Below are 26,690 nucleotides of genomic sequence, written 5' to 3'. Positions count from 1 at the left end.
AGGAAAATGTTGAACACATTGACAAGATGTTCTCCTGTCAGCAGATCTATGTAAATCATCGCAGACATTCATGAACTTAGCAAAATTGGCCTGTCCAGTTACACAATGTAGAATGCTAGACAGGAGTCAGTCCGGGCTCCAAAGATCAGCCTACATCAATTTGTGATCCCAGCTGCTACATGTACATGTACCTCACCATTTTGATGTGCTCTTTCAGTCCGGCACATATATCCTGATTCATTTTGTTTGTTATTATATCCTCTTGTATTTTGCTGATATTTTATGTCACCCTGTACTTATTTGGACAACTCTTTTGTTCAGATATTGTCCTCAAGAGTTATTTAGGTTTTGCTGGTATGCTTTGTAATTGACATAACTTGCCGTAAGAAGATTGATATTATAAATGGAAGGCATCCAATTGGGTACAATAAGCTCTATCAGTGCACCGCTGGGACCGGGAGTGATATTTTTTAATTGGGGACCTAGCAAATCAAAAGAGCTCAAAGTCAAGTTAAACCATATACACAAAGTGTACATTATGACTTTAAACACACTAATAGGATTTAACATTACCGTGTCCAGCATGCACCCATAACCATATCTCAATTTTATCGTACCTAATCGGATGTCTTACCCAACAATCACAAGTTTTGGTACACTGCTACTGTATCTACTCCATCTTTGCTTCACCTTTCTTCACATGGGATTCACACTCACAAGGCACTTGAACCAACCCAAGTTTGCGCTTGTCAAAAGTAAATTCTTGATGAAATTGCCTCCTTGTGTCTACTGTTTTGATTTCAACGACATCTCCAATTACCATTGTAGGCCTGTCACTATTAAAGTCACAGATAACTCTGTTTACTTGGTCTGGTTCTTTGTGATTGCCTTGAGTAACTAGGTAGTAGTTATTATCATGTTCCATAAAGAATGTATCTTCATGTAATGTGATATCAACAGAGATATCTACATGTACATGTAGTAATTCATTGGTAGTTGGTTTATACAGAGCAACTACAGGAACACAGAATCCACCATAACGACTGCCATCAGGATTGGGACCTGCTCTTTCTTGCCTACCTGTGACTAATATTTGTCCTGTTGTTAGTAAAATAGCATACAATGTGTGAAACAATAGATCGTCTACAAGAATTTCCCACGATTTGCTGTGAATATGGAATCGTTGAATCATATCCTTGCATTCCTTGGACACCTCACATTCACCAATCATATATATGTATTCTTTAATATGAAACATTTTAGGATAGCCCAATATTCGGATTGGTGTTGGTGGAAGCAAAATCCATTCATTTGTCTCAGGCATGTACTGGAAAAAGTTATTTGCCAAAAGCCATTTGTCATGATTTCTACTATCTTCACGATCCTTCCCATTATATCCAACATCAATAGCAGCATATAACTGATTCTCATTGCTGACAAATGCTCCAACAGCGCTTACTTTTTCATCAGAATAAAGATATCGATTAGGAATATCAGCCAACTTAGTCATCTTATAACATGCTGTTTCAGTTTGGCATTTGAATAAAACTATGGGAGCAGTGCTAGTATCATCATAGTCTTCCTCCAAGCTAGCTGTGATAGTGTTTCTAGTAGCAAACAACTCTGGGTGACTTTTGACCAATGGCGGTGAAGCCGTATCCATGGTAACACTCAACTTGACAACCTCCTCCACAATGACCTTATACTCGGGTATGGCTAGTAACTCATCACCAAGGATCTTGTGGAGTCGGTCAACTGGCACCAAACCAAGACGTATCTTCTTCAGGAGGTCAACTGCATGGACTTTGCGCTGCTCCCAATCATACTTCAGCCACATCACTGTTCCTTGCAGAATCTGTTCTTCCGTTATGTTGTCTGTCTCTATTTCTTCGTCACTTAGAATCTCCAGCATCACACTTGCTGAAGAATTTTGCAGAAACACTTTGGATTGAACACACTTAGAGAAGTTTTCAACAAGGTAACTTCTATACAATTGTGCAACATCTGTAAGACTGCTATGATTACTTGTAATCGACCATATCTCATAACAGTCTTCAACTGTGAAACGATCCTTGACAAGTCTCAGATATTCAGCAGATAAATCCATTGCTTCAGGTATCACCATGTAACAAGCCATTTGGAGAACACCTGTGACAGTTCGTAAGGAGAGACTGAAGTATCCTGTATAAGCAAAGTCCAAGATTTGGGCGAAGCTTTCTTCAGTTCCAGGAACAGTTATCTCGCTCATTGTACTTTCTTGAAACCCTGATGAGAACATTCCTTGGAAGTAGTCACTTGCACAGCTTAGAACTGCTTTGTGAGCAGGAAATCTTTGATCTCCAACAATGATGTTGACATCACAGAAGGCAGCCTGATGTCTTAACTGGTTAAGTCCTGATGATAGACGAGACAAGTGGGACTGATTCCCCATGCGTTGTACACACTGATCTTGCTTGAATGCTGCCATCTTGCTCGAAAGTCAAATTGGTAGGCGTACTGTGGAACTTTAGCAAACTCAAACAGATATACAGGCTGCAACAAAAAAAAAATTTCAAAATTTGGCTATATAAATATGGATTTACAATGTTTGTTGTTCAAAGTTTAAAATCTACTAAGATTCAAATCGGTGGTCTACAAGCAAAGATATGGTCAATGCTGTGGAAAAAAAGTACAATGATTTATAGTGCGCTAAGCCCAGTCCACAAGCCTCGGCACATGTTGTTGTTACCACTACAGCCCACATCATATCATTCCAAACAACTCAGGGACTTTGCCTAGACACTCCACAATTGGCCTTCACAGCCAGGATCAGCTCCCCGTAAGGGTTACAACAAGACAATTAGCAGGAATTTCAAGCTAACTAAATTTTTCCACCAGAGCGTACTAAACCACTGCCAGGGTTCTAACCTCTTGCACTATCGTCGAACACCTCATCGATTGAGCTAACTTGACTGCTTTTTAATTAGAAGCTAGCTATTCGTAAATCCACATGGGCCACTTTTGTGTCTTTGTACAAGAAATCAAAAATGCCAAAATGTCAGTGACTGAATGGAATTGAACCATGAACCAGGTGGCTGGGCAGTAGGGACAATGGGTAGTTTTAAAGAATGGGGCATTTTGTAAGTCACAATTAAACACTAACAATATTACTAGCTACAATGTAAGAAACATGGCTACAGCTCAACCTCAAAAGCTTCAATTCACGCTGGAAGACTGTATTTTTATGCTTAATACCTACTGCCAAAATGGCTCACCAAAATGTGTCTGGTAGACTAATATAAGACTATTCTAGTGAAAGCAGGACAAATGAGACTACTTATTTCAATGTATTAAACATTTTATACCAAACGTTGTCTTTCGTATTTGAAGCATAAACTTTCATGAGCTCAAATAGACCCATTTTTAAAAACACAAGATCCCAGGTTGTTTGTACGAAATTAAAGGCTCCACAAGTCCCAAGTTCCACGTAAGACTTATTACAATAAATCAAAAAGTTTTGTACAAAACAAAAAATATTAAAGTTTTATCTTGTTTGACACAAATGGTCTAATTAGCAATGCCACGCATCATTGCGTACTATACAATGCATGGCATAATTGCCTACTTGTCTGATTGTGCAAATAATGTCCCATACATGTATGAATCAACACCAACAACATCTGTTACACTTAGTTTACAAACAACATATCAAAAGCATCTGAAGGAAAACAAAAGAAGTACATTGACCCTGTGTCTGACCTTTCAGGTATTAGAGTTTACTTGTGATTTGACTTGTTTTGAAGTCCGATCATGTGGACTCATTACCCAGGAAAATGTTGAACACATTGACAAGATGTTCTCCTGTCAGCAGATCTATGTAAATCATCGCAGACATTCATGAACTTAGCAAAATTGGCCTGTCCAGTTACACAATGTAGAATGCTAGACAGGAGTCAGTCCGGGCACCAAAGATCAGCCTACATCAATTTGTGATCCCAGCTGCTACATGTACCTCACCATTTTGATGTGCTCTTTCAGTCAGCCACATTATCATGGTTCATTTTGTTTGTTATTATCCTCTTGTACATTGTATTTTGCTGATTTTTTTTTGTGTGTGTCACCCTGTACTAATTTGGACAACTCTGTTATCCAAATTTTGTCCCAGAGTTTATTAGGTTTTGCTGGTATGCTTTGTAATTTACATAACGTGCCAAATAAAGATATCCAATTGGGTACAATAAGCTCTATCAGTGCACCGCTGGGGCCGGGAGTGATATTTTTTAATTGGGGACCTAGCAAATCGAAAGAGCTCAAAGTCAAGTTAAACCATATACACAAAGTGTACATTATGACTTTAAACACACTAATAGGATTTAACATTACCGTGTCCAGCATGCACCCATATCTCAATTTTATCGCATTCTAATCGGATGTCTTACCCAACAATCACAAGTTTTGGTACACTGCTACTGTATCTACTCCATCTTTGCTTCACCTTTCTTCACATGGGATTCACACTCACAAGGCACTTGAACCAACCCAAGTTTGCGCTTGTCAAAAGTAAATTCTTGATGAAATTGCCTCCTTGTGTCTACTGTTTTGATTTCAACGACATCTCCAATTACCATTGTAGGCCTGTCACTATTAAAGTCACAGATAACTCTGTTTACTTGGTCTGGCTCTTTGTGATTGCCTTGAGTAACTAGGTAGTAGTTATTATCATGTTCCATAAAGAATGTATCTTCATGTAATGTGATATCAACAGAGATATCTACATGTACATGTAGTAATTCATTGGTAGTTGGTTTATACAGAGCAACTACAGGAACACAGAATCCACCATAACGACTGCCATCAGGATTGGGACCTGCTCTTTCTTGCCTACCTGTGACTAATATCTGTCCTGTTGTTAGTAAAATAGCATACAATGTGTGAAACAATAGATCGTCTACAAGAATTTCCCACGATTTGCTGTGAATATGGAATCGTTGAATCATATCCTTGCATTCCTTGGACACCTCACATTCACCAATCATATATATGTATTCTTTTATATGAAACATTTTAGGATAGCCCAATATTCGGACTGGTATTGGTGGAAGCAAAATCCATTCATTTGTCTCAGGCATGTACTGGAAAAAGTTATTTGCCAAAAGCCATTTGTCATGATTTCTACTATCTTCACGATCCTTCCCATTATATCCAACATCAATAGCAGCATATAACTGATTCTCATTGCTGACAAATGCTCCAACAGCGCTTACTTTTTCATCAGAATAAGGATATCGATTAGGAATATCAGCCAACTTAGTCATCTTATAACATGCTGTTTCAGTTTTGCATTTGAATAAAACTACAGGAGCAGTGCTAGTATCATCATAGTCTTCCTCCAAGCTAGCTGTGATAGTGTTTCTAGTAGCAAACAACTCTGGGTGACTTTTGATCAATGGCGGTGAAGCCGTATCCATGGTAACACTCAACTTGACAACCTCCTCCACAATGTCCTTACACTCGGGTATGGCTAGTAACTCATCACCAAGGAGCTTATGGAGTCGGTCAACTGGCACCAGACCAAGACGTATCTTCTTCAAGAGGTCAACTGCATGGACTTTGCGCTGCTCCCAATCATACTTGAGCCATGTTACTGTTCCTCGCAGAATCTGTTCTTCCGTCGTGTTGTCCGTTTCGATATCTTCATCACTCAGAATATCCAGCATGACACTTGCTGAAGAATTTTCCAGAAACACTTTGGATTGAACACACTTGGAGAAGTTTTCTACAAGGTATCTTCTATACAATTGTGCAACATCTGCAAGACTGCTATGATTGCTTGTAATCGACCATATCTCATAACAGTCTTCAATTGTGAAACTATCCTTGACTTCTCTCAAGTATTCAGCACATAAATCCATTGCTTCAGGTATCACCATGTAGCAAGCCATTTGGAAAATACCTGTGACAGTTCGTAAGGAGAGATTGAAGTATCCTGTATAAGCAAAGTCCAAGATTTGAGCAAAGCTTTCTTCAGTTCCAGGAACAGTTATCTCGCTCATTGTACTTTCTTGAAACCCTGATGAGAACATTCCTTGGAAGTAGTCACTTGCACAGCTTAGAACTGCTTTGTGAGCAGGAAATCTTTGATCTCCAACAATGATGTTGACATCACAGAAGGCAGCCTGATGTCTCAACTGGTTAAGTCCTGATGATAGGCGAGACAAGTGGGACTGATTCCCCACACTTTGTACACACTGGTCTTGCTTGCATGAGGCCATCTTGTTTGAAAGTCAAATTGGTAGCTGCGCAAATGTAGAACTTTAGCAAACTCAAATCAGATACAGGCTGCAACAACAAAAAAGTTTAAAATTTGGTTGTAAATATAAATTTTGTTGTTCAGATTTTAAAAGCTACTAAATAAGATTCTACAAGCAAAGATATGGTCAGTGGTGTGAAAAAAAAACGCAATGATTTTTAGTGCACTACGCCCAAGCAAAACATGTTGATCCACAAGCCTTGGCACCCCTACATGTTGTCACTGACCACTACGGCCCACATCATTCGATAAACCATTTAAAAAACAAAACAATTCAGGGACTTTGCTGCTTAGATGCACACACCCTAGACATTCCATAGTTGGTCTTCACAGCCAGGATCAGCTCTCCTAGTTTCTTAAGGTTACAACAAGACAATTAGCAGTAAGTTCCTTGGGAATTTCATGAAGATAACTCAATTTTCCACCAGAGCGTACTAAACCACCGTCAGGGTTCTAACCCAGAACCTCTTGCACCATATATCTAACACCTATCGATTGAGCTAACTTGACTGCTAAATCCACATGGGCCACTTTTGTGTCTTTGTATAAGAAATCAATGTCAAAATGTCAGTGACTGAACAATGAACAGAAGGGACAAAGGGTAGTTTTAAAGAATGGGGCATTTTGTAAGTCACTACAATGTATATAGTTTTAAACAGCATTACATGTATCAGCTACACTATAAGAAACATGGCTGCAGCTCAACCTCAACAGCCTCAATTCATGCTGGAAGACTGTTCCAATGCTACCTATGTGTACTGCCAAAATGGCCCCACCAAAACGCTTCTGGTAGACTAATATAAGACTATATACATTATGGTAGCAGGGTTGTAGCTACAGTGGGCGGCTGCGATTTTAGCACCAGAGCCCACCACTCAAGAGTCCAAAATTGCACAATTTTATTGAATTAGTCAAGAATTTGATCAATTTTGACAACAAATTGCCAAATATGTAAGATTTTTATCAAATGCCACCCAGCACTAAAAATACTAGCTACAACTGATTCCAGCGAAAGCAGGACAAAATACTACTGGTAGTCTAATATAAGACTATGGTACATGTAGAATCCAGTGGAAGCAGGACAAAATGCTTCTGGTACTCTAATATAAGACTGTATGGTACATGTAGAATCCAGGGAAAGCAGGACAAAATGCTTCTGGTAGTCTAATATAAGACTGTATGGTACATGTAGAATCCAGTGAAAGCAGGACAAAATGCTTCTGGTAGAGACTAAATACTTATTTCAATGTATTAAACATTTTATACCAAATGTTGTCTTTTTTACTGTACATTGTTTTCGTATTTGAAGCATAAACTTTCAAAAAGTGAAGTTTCATGAGCACAAAGAGACTCATTTAAAAAAACACAAGATCCCAGGTGAGAAGTATACAAAAGTACAATGTAAAGGGTCCACAAGGCCTGAGTTCCACTTAAAACTTTTTACATATCAGAATGTGAATGTTCTGTACGAAATAAAAAATATAAAGTTACTAATATTATCTTATTGACGAATTTATGACTATTCTCACAACAAAAATGTTCACTTACATGAGCTTTCGGCTTGCGGTCGCTAAGCCTTTTTCAAACTGATGTTTGAAAATATTATCTTGTTTGACACAACTGGTCTGATTAACACTGCCATGCATCATTGCATATTATATCACTCATACATAAAGTCTAGACAGTTCATTGGTTGATTACCATTTATCATTTTTACTATCACCCTCTCTGTGTGATAGTTTTTACCATCATGTGCTCTGCCGTAGTGCCGTAGTCTGCCTGCGCCAGGCCGTGCGCTGACTCTTGGACTTGCCGATTTAGTTATGGGGTGGACCCCAAAATGTGAAGTATATCACAGCAAAACATGGTGTTATGTTGATGAAAACATGTATTTCCTACCTTAAATAGTAGAATTTACGCTTGAGTGATATAAAACAAATATTAACTTAAATTCGTGTAATGGTCGAAATATAATCACTCGGTGAAAGATGAATTGTTCCATTCCACTCGCCGTCTTGATCTAATGTGGTACGGTATCAACCAAGACATCCAGTAATTCATTGGTAGCTGGTTTATACAGAGCAACTAAAACAACCCAGTATCCATAACGACCACCATCAACATTGGGACCTGCTCTCTGCTGTTTACCTTTGACTAATATCTCTCCTGTTGGTAGTAAAATAGCATACGATGTGTAAAACAATATATCGTCTACAAGAATTTCCCACGAGTTGCTGTGCATACTGAATCGTTGAATCATACTCTTGGACGCGTCACATTCAAAAATCATATATAAATATTCTTTAATATGAAACATATGAGGATAGCCATTTAGTAGGACTGGTATTGGTGGAAGCAAGATCCATTCATTCGTCTCAGACACGTATTGGAAAAAGTTATTTTCCAAAAGCCATTTGTAATGGTTTTCACTATCTTCACGATCCTTCCCATTATATCCAACATCAATTGTAGCATATAATTGATTCTCATTGCTGACAAACACTCCAACAGTGCTTACTTTTTCTTCGGAATACGGATATCGATTTGGAATATCAGCCAACTTAGTCATCTTATAACACGCTGTTTTAGTTTGGCATTTCAATAAAACTACGGGAGCAGTGCTAGCATCATCATACTCTTCATCTAATCTAGCTGTGATAGTGTTTCTAGTAGCAAATAACTCTGGGTGAATTTTGATCAATGGCGGTGAAGCCGTATCCATGGTAACACTCAACTTGACAACCTCCGCGACCATCTCCTTACACTCTGGTATGGCTAGTAACTCATCACCAAGGATCTTGTGGAGTCGGTCAACTGGCACCAAACCAAGACGTATCTTCTTCAGGAGGTCAACTGCATGGACTTTGCGCTGCTCCCAATCATACTTCAATCACATCACTGTTCCTTGCAGAATCTGTTCTTCCGTTATGTTATCTGTCTCTATTTCTTCGTCACTTAGAATCTCCAGCATCACAATTGCTGAAGAATTTTGCAGAAACACTTTGGATTGAACACACTTAGAGAAGTTTTCAACAAGGTAACTTCTATACAATTGTGCAACATCCGCAAGACTGCTATGATTACTTGTAATCGACCATATCTCATAACAGTCTTCAACTGTGAAACGATCCTTGACGGAGAGGGTGATGGTAAAAATGATAAATGGTGATCAACCAATGAACTGTCTAGAATTTATGTATGAGTGATATAATGCGTATTATATCACTCATACATAAATTCTAGACAGTACATTGACCTTGTGTCTGACATTTCAGTTATTAGGTTTTACTTGTGATTTGACTAGTTTTGAAGTTGGATCATGCGGACTCATTACCCAGGAGAATGTTGGACACATTGACAAGATATTTTCCTGTCAGCAGATCTATGTAAACCATCTAAGACATTCATGAAGGAAATCAGCAAAATGAGATTCCTGTTCAATTACACAATCTGGAAAGCTAGGCAGAAGCCGGCCTGGAATTCCGAAGGTCAGCCCGACATAAGCTTGTGATAGAAACTGGTGCTCTTCAATTCTGATGGGTTCTTTCACTCCTACTTAGTAATTCTAGTATTCTGTAGATAATAACATTTGTGTCCAGATTTTGTCCTGGTTTTTTCTTCCTCCGTATATTGCTGCACACATTTGCTGATTTAAGGTTGATACAGACATATGCCAACTTTGAAATCCAGTTTTCCATACTCAGACAACCAAAAAACAGTATTTTCCACCCCAAAACCGTACTAGTTGGCATGTCTGTTGATCACTAACAAGTCAATCGAGGGTATGACACTGCTACTGTATCTACTCCGTCATTGCTTCATTTTTCATCACATGGGATTTGCATTCACAAGGCACTTGAATCAACCCTACTTTGCGCTTGTCAAAAGTAAATTCTGGATAAAACTGATTTCCTGTATCTAATGTCTTGTCTTCAACAACATCTCCAATTACCATTGTCGGCCTATCACTATCAAAGTCACAGATAACTCGGTTTACTTGTTCTGGCTCATTACCATCACTCCTAGTTTCCAAGTAGCAGTTATTATCATGCTCCACAAAGAATGAATCTTCATCTAATGTGGTATCAACAGAGACATCAAGTAATTCATTGGTAGCTGGTTTATACAGTGCAACTACAGCAACCCAGTATCCATAATGACTGCCATCAGGATTGGGACCTGCTCTTTCCTGCTTCCCTTTGACTAATATCTGTCCTGTTGATAGTAAAATAGCATACGATGTGTGAAACAATATGTCGTCTACAAGAATTTCCCACGATTTGCTGCGAATATTGAATCGTTGAATCATACTCTTGGGCACATATTTAACATTGCCAATCAAATATATGTATTCTTTCATTTGCACCATTTTAGGCAAGCTCATAACTTCAGGCATTGGTGGAAGTAAGATCCATTCATTCGTCTCAGATCTGTACCTGAAAAAGTTATTTGCCTCCACCCAATTCTGATGACTTTCACTTTCCTCACCATCTTCACCATCAAAATATCCAACCTCAATTGCAGCATACAATTGATTTTCATTGCTGACAAATGCCCTAAACAAACTAATTTTCTCGTCAGAATATGGGTATCTATTAGGAATATCAGCCAACTTAGCTATCTTATAACATGCTGTTTTAGTTTTGCATTTTAATAAAACTGTGGGAGCAGTGCTAGCATCATCATAGTCTTCATCCAATCTAGCTGTGATAGTGTTTCTAGTTGCAAACAACTCTGGGTGACTTTTGATCAGTGGCGGTGAAGCCGTATCCATGGTGACACTCAACTTGACAACCTCCTCCACAATATCTTTACACTGTTGCATTCCAAGTAAATCATCACCAAGGATCTTGTGGAGTCGGTCAACTGGTACCAGACCAAAACGTATCTTCTTCAGGAGGTCAACTGCATGGACTTTACGCTGCTCCCAATCATACTTCAGCCACATCACTGTTCCTTGCAGAATCTGTTCTTCCGTCGTATTGTACGTCTCAATATCTTCATCACTCAGAATCTCCAGCATCAGACTTGCTGAAGAATTTTCCAGAAACACTTTGGATTGAACACACTCAGAGAAGTGCCCTACAAGGTAACTTCTATAAATTTGTGCAACATCTGCAAGACTGCTATGATTGTTTGAAATGGACCATATCTCACAATAGTCTTCAATTGTGAAACTACCCTTGACTTCTCTCAGGTATTCAGCACATAAATCCATTGCTTCAGTTATCACCATGTAACAAGCCATTTGGAGAATACCTGTGACAGTTCGTAAGGAGAGAGTGAAGTATCCTGTATAAGCAAAGTCCAAGATTTGGGCAAAGCTTTCTTCAGTTCCAGGAACAGTTATTTCACTCATTGTGCTTTCTTGAAACCCTGATGAGAACATTCCTTGGAAGTAATCACTTGCACAGCTTAGAACTGCTTTGTGAGCAGGAAATCTTTGATGTCCAACAATGATGTTGACATCACAGAAGGCTGCTTGTTGTCTCAACTGGTTAAGTCCTGATGATAGGCGAGACAAGTGGGCCTGATTCCCTACGCGTTGTACACACTGATCTTGCTTGAATGCCGCCATCTTGTTCTTTCAAAGTCAAATTGCTATGGTTACTATATAATGGTAGCAGCACAAACAATAACACAGCACTTAGCAAAGTCAGATCACATGCAGGCTGCAACAAAAAAGAAATTACAATTTGAAAAAAAAAAAAAATTTTAATATGTTGCATGTTTGTTATTTTGATTTTTGCTTCTTCCCATAATGAGGTAAATTCTCAACAACAAAAAAAGCGCAGTGATTTATGCGTAAAAGCCATAATGCCTCTAGACGTTGATCCACAAGCCTTGATGAGCAGTACACTTTACAGGTTGTTGCTAACCACTACGGTACAGCCCATATCATTCCATAAACCATTTCAACAACAACTTGGTGTCCAAACTTGTACGAGCCTTGTGTTCTTTTTTGGTCATCCCTCCATTGTAATACCGTTTGTTTTGATTTATATGACTCAATTGGTAAATAAAACTGAAACTGAAATTGGTGAAAGTAATTCTCCATATCATGGGAGCATGAACAAAATCAAACCGAGGTCACGAGGGCAAAGGTCATTGGGAATAGTCCCAAACAAAAATGTTTGGTAGACTCATAACCGGTGCGATCTTACCTTTCCGATGTTGATTAAGATACTTCTTGCATCGATCCCGAGATGCGGAAAAACCAATAGTCATTTTGTCCCACATAAATGAATAAATAACAAAACCCCGATCCCCGAGTGGACTCACCCATTCGGTGACGTCACACCGATAATCACCCCTTATCCGACTTGGGCAGCCCCTACTCGCCAAACTTGTAGGGGCGGCCGGGTCGGGATAATCAACATCGGAAAGGTAAGATCGCACGGTTATGAGTCTACCAAACATTTTTGTTTGGGACTAGACTCAGTACACCGGTCGATCTTACCGTTCGATGTTGATTAAGATACTTCTTGCATCAACATCTGAAAGATCGATCTAGCAAGTAACCGACGGATGGAGGTACAAGATTGGCCAGCATCTGATAAGGATCGGGAGTGGGTAGCATGGTCATCGCGAGGTCAAACTATTTCCCCCCCCTCACGGCCGGGAAACAGAAAGACTACGTGAACAGACAAAAAACCCTGAACTGAAAGTGCAGTGGTTAAGAATAGAAACACTGGTTCTTACCATGTTGGAATTCTGACTGTCTGAAAAACACCTGGTACCCAACCACCATATTATCGCCCAAGAACTGCCCTGGTGAACTTATCGCCTGGTCGTTGGCTTACGTTTTTATAGTAAACTGACGAAAAGGACGACGGGTTCTTCCAGGACACAGCCTGACAAATCTCCTCAATGGGGACCCCCTATGGTAGGCCCACGATGATGAGATATATCTGGTTGAGTGGGCCTTGGGGCGGCGTCTTTTGCCGCCCGAGTCCACCAACACCTGGACCAGCCACCGTGCCAGAGTCTGCTTAGCGGCTGGACCGTGCGGTTCAGCGTGGGTGATAAATAAGCGGTCATGAGCCCCTCTTAAGGTTTGTGTTCGGCCAAGGTAGTGCTGTAGCACCTCACCGGGCACCACAACCTGTCTTCGGCTATTGACGAACCCTGCCCAATACTGGGTAGGAAGAGGGCGAGTGTCGGAATGTACTTCGCTCATTTTTGCAAGGAAATCCGGGCGAAGAAACAGCGTCGCTCCGTTGTTAGTAAATACGGAGGCTGACTTGAGACTGCGTGCAACTCCGAGCATCGCCGTCCCGAAGCCAACGCCAGAAGAAAGGCCGCTTTAAGAGTGGCGTATTTAAGGGTCGCTTTTGACAGGGGCTCAAAGGGGACCCTTAATATACTCCAAGACTGTGTTGAGGTCCCAAGGGGGACCACCTTCCTTTCGGCGGGCGCTCGTTGAACATACCGTCGAGAAGAAGACTTAGGGACCCATCTGAATTGATAGTCGATCTGCCGTCTTCAAATCCCCGATGAATCGAGAGAATGGCTGACTTGTAGTTGGCTATCGTCGCCTGCTGAAGTCCTGACCTGAACTTTTCTGTCAGAAAATCTGCCACTAGAGGCACAGGGGCTCTAGTGGGAGATGTATTTCTCTCATCGCACCATGCGTAGTAGGGAGCCAAACGCTGACTATACGTACGGAGGGTAGACTCTCGTCTACCCCTGGCGATGAGAGAAGCAGCTTCTGATGAAAAGCCTCCCTCCGCCGCACGTTCCCTGATAAGGGCCATGCAGCTAACTGCAGGTGCTCTAGTGGTAGACTTGGTACCTCTCCCGGGCATCCGGAGCAGATTTGGTAACTCGGGGAGCACTCGCGACTGTGCCGCTAGTAGATCCACCATCGGTCGAAACCACAGGTGTTTCGCCAGAACGGTGCTATCAGAATGACGTTGCAATCCTCCCTCCCGATCTTGGTCACTACCCTTGCGAGCAGTGAAATCGGGGGGAAAGCGTAAGCACTCATTCCTCCCCAGTGTACGGACAGAGCATCCACGGCGAATGCCTGTGGGTCTGCGACCCTCGAGCAGTACACCGGCAGCTGATGATTGCGATGAGATGCGAACAAATCTATCGAGGGGTGGTACATCACCTCGAAGATCGTCTGGGCGACCTGCGGAGCAAGGGACCATTCTGTAGGTCCCGACACCTTTCCTCATGACAGATCGTCCGCGAGGATGTTGGTGACTCCCGCTATGTGCATCGCTCTCAACGTAATCTGCCTGGCCTTGCACCACCCTATCAGGCGTGAAAGCGTGCAGGCACAACCGTGGTGACCTGGTGCCCCCTTGTCTGTTGAGGTAGGCCACCACGGTTGTGTTGTCTGTTTGGACAACGATATGAGATCCCACGATCACCTTCTCGAAATGCTGGAGAGTTCTCTCCACTGCCCAAAGTTGGAGAAGGTTGATATGGAACTCCGTCTCCGTGGCCGACCATAAGCCCGAGACTGAGTCCCCGTGGATGTGGCCCCCCCAGCCCAGCTTTGACGCGTCGGTCGTCACTACGTGACGCACCGCTGGTGCAGGAAACCTGACACCTTGAGTCAAATTGGGCTGATGGGTCCACCACCAGAGTTCTCTCGCGCGATCTCCGACATCGAACCGCGAGGGATATTGGGTGACGACTGGGCCTGTAAAAGGCTAGAAGGTGTAGTTGTATAGGCCTCATGTGAAAGCGGCAGTACGGTACGAGGTCTACCATACTGGCCATAAGGCCCAAAACCTTCTGACTCGGCCAAGAGTCGGGCACACCTCGCCATGTTCGTCACCTTCTCGGGTGAGGGCGCCACGATCCCCTCCTTGAGGTTGATCTGGGCCCCTAGAAATAGTGGTGTCTGCGTCGGGACCAAATTGGATTTCTTGACGTTGATCAGAAATCCCAGGTCCCGCCCGTACGGACTACTAACTCCACAAGACACTGTGTCTCCAGTGGGGTGCGTCCGTAAATGAACCAATCGTCCAGGTAGCAACACATGTTGACTCCCCTGCGCTTCAGGTACGCTGCCACCGCCCTGACCAGGAGTGTAAACACTCTGGGGAGGTGGACAAGCGAATGGCAGGCATCGAAACTGGTAAGTTTGACCCTGTACCTTGAAGCGTAGAAACCTCTGATCTTGAGGTGCGATCGGAACATGCAGATATGCGTCCAAGAGATCTAGCGATGCCGCCCACATACCCTTGATGGGGCAGGCTAGCACCGGAGCGAGAGTCTCCATTCTGAACCTCTTGGGCCTGATGAACTCGTTCAACGGCTTGAGGTTCAGGATGGCCCCCAGTCGCCGGTCTTCTTTGGAGCCAGAAAAAAAGTGCTCCCAAACCCCTTGGTGAAAGGGGGGTAGCCCGGGACAATCGCTTGCTTGGTGAGAAGCTGAGTGACCTCTGACAGTAGTGCCCGACGCTGGGGGCCGTCTGGCGGCACTACCGTGGACCTCTGAATCGTGCAGGCGCCACGAGGGGTGGCTGGTAAATTCCAGCCTGTAACCCCCACTGACCACTGACAATACCCAGGCGCCGGGAGATGGCATGCCATCTCTGGGCGTAATGCACAGCGGCCGCCCACAGGGGAATCCCTGTGGAAGTCCAAGGCCTGCCGGCATGGACTGTCGACCGCCGTGCCCTCAGGACCGATCTGGTTTGCCTCCCTTAGAAGAACGGCTCTTCTTAGGGGGCTTGCCATACGATCCAGCACTACTCTTGCGCTTCCCAGTTTTTTGGGAGGTGCTGGAGTAGCCTCGGGCTCGGGTGTAGTCGGTGGTGCGCGTCCTGCTGAAGCCGGAGCTGGCGCTGAAGAACGCTTAGAAGACTTTTTCTTCTTGTGCTTCTTCTTCGCCTTTACTGCCCTTCCCTTGGTCAGGGCAGCCTCTGACTTCTTCAGAGTGCTCTCATTGGTGGCCTTCTTTGCCCGGTCCTCTACCGTAGCGCAAAAGGCCTGTCCAAAGAGAAGCCCTTGTCCCTCCGAGTCTGACTTCTTCATTGCTTCAGCAAAGTCAGAGCCATAAGTTGACTGGAGGGACAAACAGGCATTCTCCCGGCGGCGAGATGACATCCTATGGGCTAGGCCCATAGAACTCTCGTTGAGGTTAGCTGTTAGCACCGCTAACAGATTAACCTCGCGGAAGAGTTCGGCGTCGCCCGTGGTCGCTTGCTACCTTCCTGCCGAGGTGCTCGGCAAGCGGGGTGGCGACGCTCGAGACTCTGATAGGCGACCGTGCTCGCTTATCGATGAGCTTTAGCTCCTCCTCCCACTGGGGGGAGAACGACCCGTGCGCCTTGGCCGCTAGCGGCAGGCGCTTGGCAACGTCTGGATCCATGTCAGGGGCCCTGAGGTAGGTGTCGTAGTCCTCCTGCGAAACACGCAGTGGAAGCGTGCAAGCACGCGGCGTAGAAGCTCCAGCGAGCCTGACAGCCCTACGAAACCTACCCTTGAGGTCCGCCGGGAATGCAAGTGCGGGCGACCCTTGTGTGGAAGCGCTAGCTGGGCATCCTACTGAAAAGATGCCCTGGTCCTCCTGAATGGACTCCTCCTGAGAGAAAGCCAGGCCCAAACCTTGGGCCACACGGCTCATCACCTCAGCGGTGTCCGCAGGCAGACCATTGCTAGCGAGTCCCTCACGGAGAAGCGGGGGAAGGATACCTGAAGCTACCTGCACAGCCTCATCAGACTGTGAGTCGCTACTGGTTTCATCTTCCGACTCCTTTCCCTCGCCTTCAGACTCTGACTCACTCTCTGATGAGGAAGAGATCTGACGACGGGCATCTGAAGGTGGACAGGGAGGTGTCGGCACCGTGTGGCTAGCCAACTGAACACCAGCAGAAGAGGGAGTACTCTCGCAGACCCCGAGATGCTAGCCATAGCACCCGGGATCCGCGACGCTCTCGCTGCTGTCGCCTAGCCATAGCAGCGCGCGGCCTACCCTGAGCTGTATCAGGGTTAGCCACTCGCCGCCCAGCCTGGGTAACAGCTGGTGGTACTGCTTGCCCAGCGCTAGGCGGCACTTGCCACGGTGCTAGACCGTGGAAGAAACCACCCTGCGGCGGGTACCACGGGCATACCCTGTCGGTAGCTGACCCTGAAAGGATCCGCCACCAGGGAAACCCCATGGAACGGCAGTACCAGCACCGCCTCCCCCCCCCTGTTGCCACAGAGACTGTGGAAACCAGGACGAGTACTGCGGTACCTGCGTGGTTGTAGCGTAGGTGCCCGGTAGGGCTCCCGGCTGCGCACCACTGTACCCATGCCTCACAGCGTTCCCGCTAGAGGATCAAGCCGTGTGTATGGGTACCCGCTATACTGGCTGTCCCTTGGCTAGAAGGAGCTTGCCGAGTATCACGGGTAGCTGAGCGTGTATACCCCCGATCAGTCACCTCGCTACCTGAATAGGCAGTATCAATCAATGGAGCCATGCTCCGCTGAATAGATAGTGATCGATCATAAGAGGGTAATTGACCCATTGACTGTAATGGATCACCCACGCTCTGCTGGCTCTCGAGGACATAAGTGGGTTGTTGATCAGCTAGGCTGTTCAAACTACCTACCCTAACCTCTTGAGCCTCGCCCAAGGTCGCTGTGTGTGGCGGACCACTCACGGCAGCTATGGCGCGTGCATAGTGGCTACCACTGAGGTCGAGCCGTAGCTCGTCCCGGTAGCTGCCACTGTTTGCACTTGGGTCGCTGTCCCGTGAGAGACTGCGAGCCCAACCCCGGTATAGCCGCTAGCCAGTCCCGGAGGACAGCCGGCAGCCATTCCAAGGCCCAGGGTATCACTCGGCGGTCCCGCCATGGAACGCAGCCGTGTGACAACCCCAGTTGGTTCTGCTAAGACTACACCCGAAGCGTTAGCCCCGGTATCATCTCTGCTAAACCCCTGCACGTTTTCATTCGACCCTTGCGGGAACGAAGAGCGTGCTGCGTGCCGTGGATCAACCCAGGCAAGCCCGGGGTTCCACTGGCACGCTGCGTGCTACAGACCAGCCCAGGCAAGCCCGGAGGTCCGTTCGCACGCTGTATGCTAGGATTCAGCCCAGGCAAGCCCGGGGTACCCTTGGCATACTGTCCATCGCCAGCTACTTCCGCGGGTGCTAGACCCGCTCGTTCGCCAGCAATGGACGGGTGTCCACCTGCAAGAAACTCGCTAGAGATCTCGCTGGTAGACTGGTACTCGCCTGTTAGGGCAAGTACCGCCCTGCTGCCTGCTACTAGCTTAGACGGTTTGTCAGTGCTTTCGCTGGCTGCTAGGCCTTCGGGCTCGCTAGCAGTCCCCGGAGGGGCCGCCTGCTTGCCCGGGGCCGGAGCCCCAGAGGTTACCTTAGCGTGGCCCTTGCCGGCCGCGCTAGTACCTACCATATCAACCTTACCTGTAGCCTTCTGTTTCTTGGTCTTCGTTTTCTGTCTGTGTCAAGTCCCAAACGAAGCGCTACTTTCTAGATCTTGAAATGTACATCTGATAAGCCTATGCAAAAAGATGCACACTTATTAAATTTAGAACAATCCCTATGGGTGTAGCAGAGTGGATATGGGTCCCACTCTGCCACAAGGGAAGGGCAGGATTGACAAGGCCTGGACATGTTGTAGTAACTCGGGAGCGTAAGCACTACCCCCGAACACAAGACTCAAGCCCAATAAGCAGACACACACGCACAGTGGCTGTCGCAGATGTAGTGGTATGATATAAAAATATATATACAAAGGAAAACTGAAAACCTTTTCTATAGATTTGTCAGGCTGGTCCCTTCGGAAACCCACCGAACTCTTAGCAGTAACTCGTCATCGGACGCGTACTGAAAGATATAACGATAGAGCACACCATAAACATAGCGATAATCACTCACCATACATGTATACACAGTACTGTACAAACATCTATTGTAACTTACTAGTCTGCTATAGTTGTTTTACGTGAGAACAAATATAAAATGGCGTCCTAAGGGCGGCCATTTTGAAAACGTGTGTCCCGTATACGAACGGAAACACTCATACAAGCTAAGTTTTTGAATCGTTTTTGTCACTTTTCTAGCGAAAAATGTCGTCAAAACTATCTCCTAGCGCACTATACTGGTTGGTTTTTACCTCAGGTGTAACAAACAAACTGTATATCTCAAATCCTTTGGTTCGTAATGATACTTAGCGTTGGCAAAGAAAAATCCACACGTCTATCTCATGCAGAAACCAAGGAGGATAAGGGGTGATTATCGGGTGTGACGTCACCGAATGGGTGAGTCCACTCGGGGGATCGGGGGGTGTTTGTTGTTTATTCATTTATGTGGGACAAAATGACTATTGGTTTTTTCCGCATCTCGGGATCAATGCAAGAAGTATCTTAATCAACATCGGAAACGGTAAGATCGACCGGTGTACTGAGTCTCAAATGTTAGAGTATGCCGGGGCAGAGTGCCCCCCTGACAAAAAATGAAAGAAAAAAAAGTGCCCCTCTGACAAAAAATGAAAGAAAATCAGGAGGGCAAAAGAACAGAAACGGGGCAAAGAGCCTCTTTTCTACCAAAATTCGACCCGATCAAGGGCCAAAATAGTTTAAAATACAAATTTTTTGCATGCTACGTGTGCAGCCGACACATTGTAATGATAAAGCCCTTTCCATCCTGATAACGGGCGAAAATAGTGCAAAATACCAAATGTTTTCGCGCCACGTCCGCACATCGTCCCAATAGTCTTTTTTGGAAGCTTGAAGACATACAGTCTAGAAGTATTAATAGTATGATGCAACTGTAATTTGTTTTCGTCTGTGCCCTGGAATTTTAATTTACCCCCGACCAAAAAAGCTAGCTATGCCCCTGATATGACAGGAACATGCCAAAAGGGGTCATAGGGGTCAAATAGCATCGCTATCAGTTACTCTGACAGATGCGGGTGAACTAGCAATTCTAAAATTTACTGTTCATGTATTAAATTTGCATTTCTGTAATCATACATACATGTCATGTATTTGTGCTAAAAAAATAAAACAATTTTGGCTAAATATTATTCAGCGTAGTAGCTAGTAGTTTCACGCCTCACATCGATCGTCAGACTACATGTATTGCGCTGTTGTTGTTATGATCCTTGATTACGGAACCGAAAAAATATACGCAAAGTAGGCCTACGTGGATAGGCCTACGCACAAATAGACGCGTTGATATGAAACATACGCAAAGTAGACCCACACGGATGGGGCCTACGCGTAAATAGATGGGAATTTTGTGCTATGCATTTGAGTAAGAGGTTAAACCAAAAGAATGCAAAGTCACAACTACCCCCATGTGTGTTGCTATGGTAAATCCGCCATTTTTGTGTGTCGATCATGGAGTGCAAATTGTGCATCTATCCGTGTTTATCGGCTAAAGCCTAAAATGGACTGATAATTGACGTCTTTAAGATTGAGTGCTTAGTGTGTGCATTTTTAGCATAATGTACACATGTCTCATATAAACAAGAAACTTTAATCAAAGTTTGCTGGGCGCATAGCAAAATAATCTGATACACTACCGTAAAACCTTATCTACAAGCATAGTGGTTTTGGTGAAAGCTAACTTAATCCAGACGCCATGCATCGAAAAACTTATAATATTGGGAGTAGGAGCAAATTAACTACCGATGCAAGCATAATTACATGTACAAACAAGTGCTATTGTAAGACCAATCTATTGTATTGGCATATTTATGGTTGTTTCGTATTGATTAAGTTTTCGTCAGAAACACACTATATGCTTGTAGACCAGATTTTTACGGTATTTTGCCCTCCATGATGGAGTCTGTACTCTTTGGTTGTACCTCATTGGCATTTTACTGAACATACCTTTGATGGCACTTCTCTCTTGGTCAGATGTCAAGTAAGGCTGTTTGGTGCCTCCAGACAAAATAATGGTCCAATGATCATCCAACACTGATGTGATCGGTTGTTACTTTGTGGGAAATCGGGTTCCTTCTAACGGTTTGACAATTGATTTCTTGAGATCTACATGTAGGAAAACAAGACATAAAAGAAACTGTAATTACCCATACTTGAATCCCAATTTCCGAACTCGTAACTGTGCCAATAAGTCTGTACCCGTACCCATACTCACTCCCTATTGGGATTCGCTTTTAAAATTGAAATATAAAAAAAACATCTATGAAACTAATTAAAACTAAATTGAATCGCCCCAAGTCTTCAAACAAAATGGTCCAATGATCATCCAACACTGATCGGTTGTTACATGTGGAGGGCAATTGGGTTCCTCTTAAACTGCAGTTGGCAATTGGTAAATCATTGACTTCTTTAGATCTAGGAAAACAGGAAAAAGAAACCCTTACCCATAGTTGAATCCCAATTTCCAAACTCGTTACTGTACCCTACCATACCCATAAAGAATATCGTACACTTTCCACATTGCATTTCTCCTATTTCAAGTTTCTGTACTGATTTGCTATTGCAACATGGGTCGATAGTGATAAAATGTGCCTCCATGAACAGAGCACATCCAGATGTTGCAAAATGTGTTTATTTTTTGACTATTGACCCATGTTTAGCCAGCCTATTCTCAGCTAGCCTAGATTTCAATCTACCAGAAGTGAACTGGATAGGTCAGGGCAGGAGAAACACATCATATGCAACAGTAATCTACGATATTATAAGCAAGGTCTATATCTAGGGTGCATACAACTAAATCCGCCTGTGAAGCGGTTTCCGGTAAAAGTTTATCACGACTATAGTCCCAACTTTGCATAAAAAATGTGCAAAATCGGTACAATATTAACAATTTTAGTGTTGCAAATCGTGTTTTGCTAGAACTTGTGAATGTGATATCTACTAATTTGAACAGAAAACGCGAAAATTTGAGTGATGTTTACGATGATGAGCGCATGAACACACGAGGTCAAAACGCGGTTAGCAGTCGGACGTAAACACGAGAAAATCGGGTCTTTTTATATAGCGCTATTTTTCTCAAAAAGTAGACCTAAAATATGGTGTCATTTTCAGATATGTTATACAGAATTTTGTTCTGATTAAGATGATATCAAATATATATTTCAAAGTACGACGTAACTCGACTTATAGCCTAAAACGTGACCCCTATTTTGCATGTGAAGTCTATGGAAAGCTATTTTGTGGCATGTACCCTCTAATGCAGCATGTGAATTTTCCAACCAGGTATAGAGAGGGGCAGAAACCTTCAACCCTGGACCTGATTTTCACCAATGAAGACTTGATTGAGAACCTTTCTGAGCAACGCCAATTGGCAAGAGCGACCATGTGAGACTTTATACATGGACCTACATGTATGACAGCCGCTCAAGCAAATCCACTAGAGAAGACGGGCAAGGAGGGAAACCACACTACAACAAAGGAAATTATGAAGCAATAGCAAGTTTTTAATGACATGGACTGGCAACATGAATTGGAAGACAAAGGGTGTGAGGAAGCTTGGCAAACACTAAAGGGTGTTTACAACAAAGCAGTCCACAACCATGTTCCGTTCAAGAAGATAAAGAAGAAATATAAGCTTACCCCCATATTCAAGAAGGGAGCCAAAACCAAGGCTGGAGACTACAGGTCAGTAAGCTTGACCTGCATCCCATGTACATGTAAAGTCATGGAATCAATTAGGAAGGACAAAAGGTGGTACTACACCCCTTGATAAATTTGCCCAGGGGGGCCACTGATCATTGACCAGGGGGTATCATGCGTGGCCAAAGATTCAAGTAAAAAGGGTGTTTTTTCATGATCAGGCACTGTACTTACGTATCGTGAATAGGGTATCTAATCTAAAACAAAGAAATTTGAGAAAAAGGGTATACCTTGTACAATAAATCAGTGTTTAGGGTCCTTTGAGACAAATGTAGTACAGGGTGTCCCAAAAAAGAGGCCCCTCATTGCGCCCTCTTTTTCTCCCATTTCTGAAAAGTTGATCAAATATATTTTGGTATGTTAAAAAACCTTAAGTTGTTAGCTTTAATAAACCAAAACAATTATATCAATCGGCTCACAACTTTTGAAGATATGCTCTTTTAAAAAGAAATGTACCGTTTTCACCCTGTCCACGGAGAAGGTTTGGCTACTTCAAAGATTGAAAGGAGTACACATACCATGCATGAATATCAAACATTCCTCAATGATAACTTTATAAAATAACTTTTATTTATGGAATGGGCTTTATCAGTAGGTTTATGGGCAATGGATTTTGTTAATAGTGTCATTAATTTGTGGGTAAAATGGATGCCGAATGGGACTTCTTTTGCTTTACTTGCGATTACTTATTTTTTCTTGGTTATTTATGCCTTTTTGTTTTATTATGTTTCTTACTTTCTTAATTTGTTGTTTCTTGCTTTCTTTTTTTCATTTACAATATGTCATTTCTCTTTTTAGGATAAAAGGTAGCCCTAAAAGGCTGTTTGGTTTGTCTTTGGTTCTTCTGAAGTGAGTTTACTGTGCTGCTCTGCCCTCTACCTGGTTGCCTCCTTGGCGAATACAGGTTTCAGCCCTGGTCCTCATTGCATCAATTGCGCTATGCACCATCCTTGTGCGCCGGATACTTCATGAATGCATTCAGTAATACGTTTGCGAAGATCTTGGATTTTGCCACAAAGGAAAAAATCAAGTGGTGTGAGGTCTGGTGATCGTGCAGGCCATTCCACAGCATGAGCCATCCCATCCACTCTGTTTGCTATACGTAGGACAGAGTGAAAAACAGGTACTTTTATTCAAAAGGGCATATCTTCAAAAGTTGTGAGCCGATTGAAATAATTGTTTTGGTTTATTAAAGCTAACGATTAAAGGTTTCTTTACATACCAAAATATGTTTAATCAACTTTTCAGAAATAGGAGAAAAAAAGGGCGCAATGAGGGGCCTCTTTTTTTTGGGACACCCTGTATGTAATAAAGGTTAAAAGTTTTGAACTTTTGAATTTGTGTTTTCCCAGTTATCATGAAGGGTTACTTTTAGAGTCAAAATATTACTGATAATTTACTTGCTTCTAATGGGGGCAAAAATAATGTCAATACTTATTTAGGGTATGAAATTGCACTTGTCATACTTGTTTAGGGGTGCATTTTCAGACCTCATAAATACTTGTTTAGGGTGCTATTTGAAACTTCGTGGCCACGCATGATACCCCCTTGTCAATGACCAGTCCCCCCCCCCCCCCCGGGTAAATTTGTGACTATTTTTGCATTTTTCTCTAAAACTAATAAAACACTGGTAACAAAAAGTTATGTATACTATACAATGTACATGTATTATAGGGGCAAGGAATCCAGTTATACACTGGAATTTCAGTGACTCAAGACAAGTAGTTATTGATTTATTGATCAAATATTGGTTTTCCCTCATTTTTGACTGTAACTCCACACTGATGTCTGTGCTGAAATAAAAAATTTCAGTGCAGTAGTTGTAGTCCTTGCCCCTATAATATAAATATCTTACTTGTCACCAATGCGCTATAATTTTTGAGAAAAATGCAAAAATAGGCCATGGGTGTACATGTAGTACCACCTTTTAAGGTTATACGATGTATTGTTGGTCGACGCAGCAGAAAAAAAGTAGTTCACAGCGAATGGTAGCGAGCTTTAGCAAAAATTGTACATTGCTCAATTCATAGCTAGCGTGTAGAAGAATTCAAATATCACAGATATACTTTTGTAGGTCCTGTGGTTCTTGAGTTATGTTGTAAAGAGGGCTGAAACAACAACACTTTTGTAAAACGTACATAACTCATTTACAACAATAAATTAAGCAAGTTTTCAAAGTATATGATTTGTAGAATGAACTTTTCCAAAACACCAAAGTGTTATTTTTCAATAATATATTGATTCGGATAACGAAAATCGACTTTTTTGGCTGCTTCGACCAACAATACCTCGTATACCCTTCAGAGCAGAATCTGATGTCAAGCAGTCAACATGGCTTCAATGCGGGGAAATCTTGTCTAACAAACTTGCTGGAAACACTGGAGGAAGTTACTGATATCCCGGGCTGATATCCTTGACATAAAAGGCTGCTAAGGGAGTGTTCATAAATACTTGTGTGGGGGGTTGGAAAACATTCGGGGGGATCAACAAAATTTTAGGTCCTAAAAGGGGAGATCAAAAAAAATTCAGTCCTTAATAGGGGTGGGATCAACAAAATTTGAGGGTAAAATTCCGGGGTAAAATGTAAGAGAATGCATACATGTACATTCCAAAATTTTTGCGCGCTCCGCCTGCATGAATGTTAAGTATTCAATTTTGTAATCTCAAGCTACAAATCAATAAAATGTATGGTACCCACTTAAGGGTGTAACACTATGACTAGTACAATGAGTAATAACTCCAAACGGTAATTTTTAGCTGATGAGTTAATGACCATAGGGGAAGATCCTGGGGGGATGGATCCCCCCAATATTTTGATAGGGGAGATGGTCCAAACAATCATCCCCCAATGTTGACGCCTGTATACATGGTATGGTTTCTAACCAAAATTAACTCCATATTTGGTCATTTTAAACTATAAAAAGTGCCAATTTTTTTTGCGCCTCGCGCAAATTAATTCCGGTTTATATTTCACCAGTTAATGTAGCTTCAATTACATGTATGGCAAATTTTTTTGCGTGTTTCGCTGGATTCACTGGACTTCCAAGAAGTTTTCACCAACCCCAATGTCAAAAAGAAATCTATGCCACTGTTAATGATGCATATTTTTGGTTTCTTTTTTAGGAAATGAAGGGGGGATCAAAAAAATTTTAGACCATAAAAAGGGGGGATCAAAAAATTTTTGACGTCCGAGGTTCCAACTTTTCCAACCCCCCACCAAAGTATTTATAAACAACACTCCCTAAGCAAGCTGCATGCATATATGTGACCCCTCAGCACAACTGAGCCCGGATGTCGCCAGTGCCACTATTGAGATATGCTCCATCGAACTTAACAATAAACAATAGGAAACAAAGGATTTATTGACTGTTTTATTGATTTTTCACTACTTAAATGTCAAGTACTATAGACATGATATAGGCCCCTACATCATTTTAAAGGTAATTTCAAGCAGAATATTTTGGTTGAATATCTCAAAAATGATGATTGGCGACTTCAGGGCTCAGTTGTGCTGAGGGGTCACATATGGCTTTGAGAGGAAAGTGCTCAAATAGATCTCTGACAGAGAGAACACAGACAATCTCATCAGTACAGAATGGCAACTAATCACAAGCAGATGTCGAGAGCTCCTGTTTATTCTCTATATAAGGTCGTGTGTCATGAATTGGGGGCCAAATGCGTTACATGCTCAAAATTAGAAAAATAATCACGCTTTCACACAAAAATGATTGTAATTCATCTCATGTTTGTCAGAAACCTACAATTTTTATATCATCATAAAGCTGAAAGTGTAAGGAAGACAATTGTTCAACTTTTAAGTTGATATACAGGGTG

The 26,690-nt window shown here is 42.9% G+C and overlaps 1 protein-coding gene across 3 annotated transcripts in view; it reads right to left on the bottom strand.

Annotated features, from left to right (window-relative positions):
- LOC140163029 (squalene synthase-like) overlaps nucleotides 1–26,690 on the bottom strand; it is a 119,606-nt gene that overhangs the window by 77,662 nt on the left and 15,254 nt on the right. The window contains exons 2-3 of one of the 3 annotated variants that reach the window (XM_072186367.1): nucleotides 21,105–21,263; nucleotides 3,910–6,318 (exon numbers count right to left, since the gene is read on the bottom strand). In XM_072186367.1, the coding sequence (XP_072042468.1) occupies nucleotides 4,455–6,251 (1,797 nt within the window). In that variant the 5' untranslated portion in view covers nucleotides 6,252–6,318; nucleotides 21,105–21,263 and the 3' untranslated portion in view covers nucleotides 3,910–4,454. Of the gene's footprint in view, nucleotides 1–3,909; nucleotides 6,319–9,564; nucleotides 11,962–21,104; nucleotides 21,264–26,690 lie in introns of those variants that run through there. The other 2 variants (XM_072186368.1, XM_072186370.1) reach the window with 2 other exon arrangements.

Source organism: Amphiura filiformis, chromosome 10, assembly GCF_039555335.1.
Source record: "Amphiura filiformis chromosome 10, Afil_fr2py, whole genome shotgun sequence".
In the NCBI taxonomy this organism is placed as follows: domain Eukaryota; kingdom Metazoa; phylum Echinodermata; class Ophiuroidea; order Amphilepidida; family Amphiuridae; genus Amphiura; species Amphiura filiformis.
The sequence above is the reverse complement of the archived record's forward strand: the minus strand, read 5'-3'. Positions and strand labels throughout refer to the sequence as shown.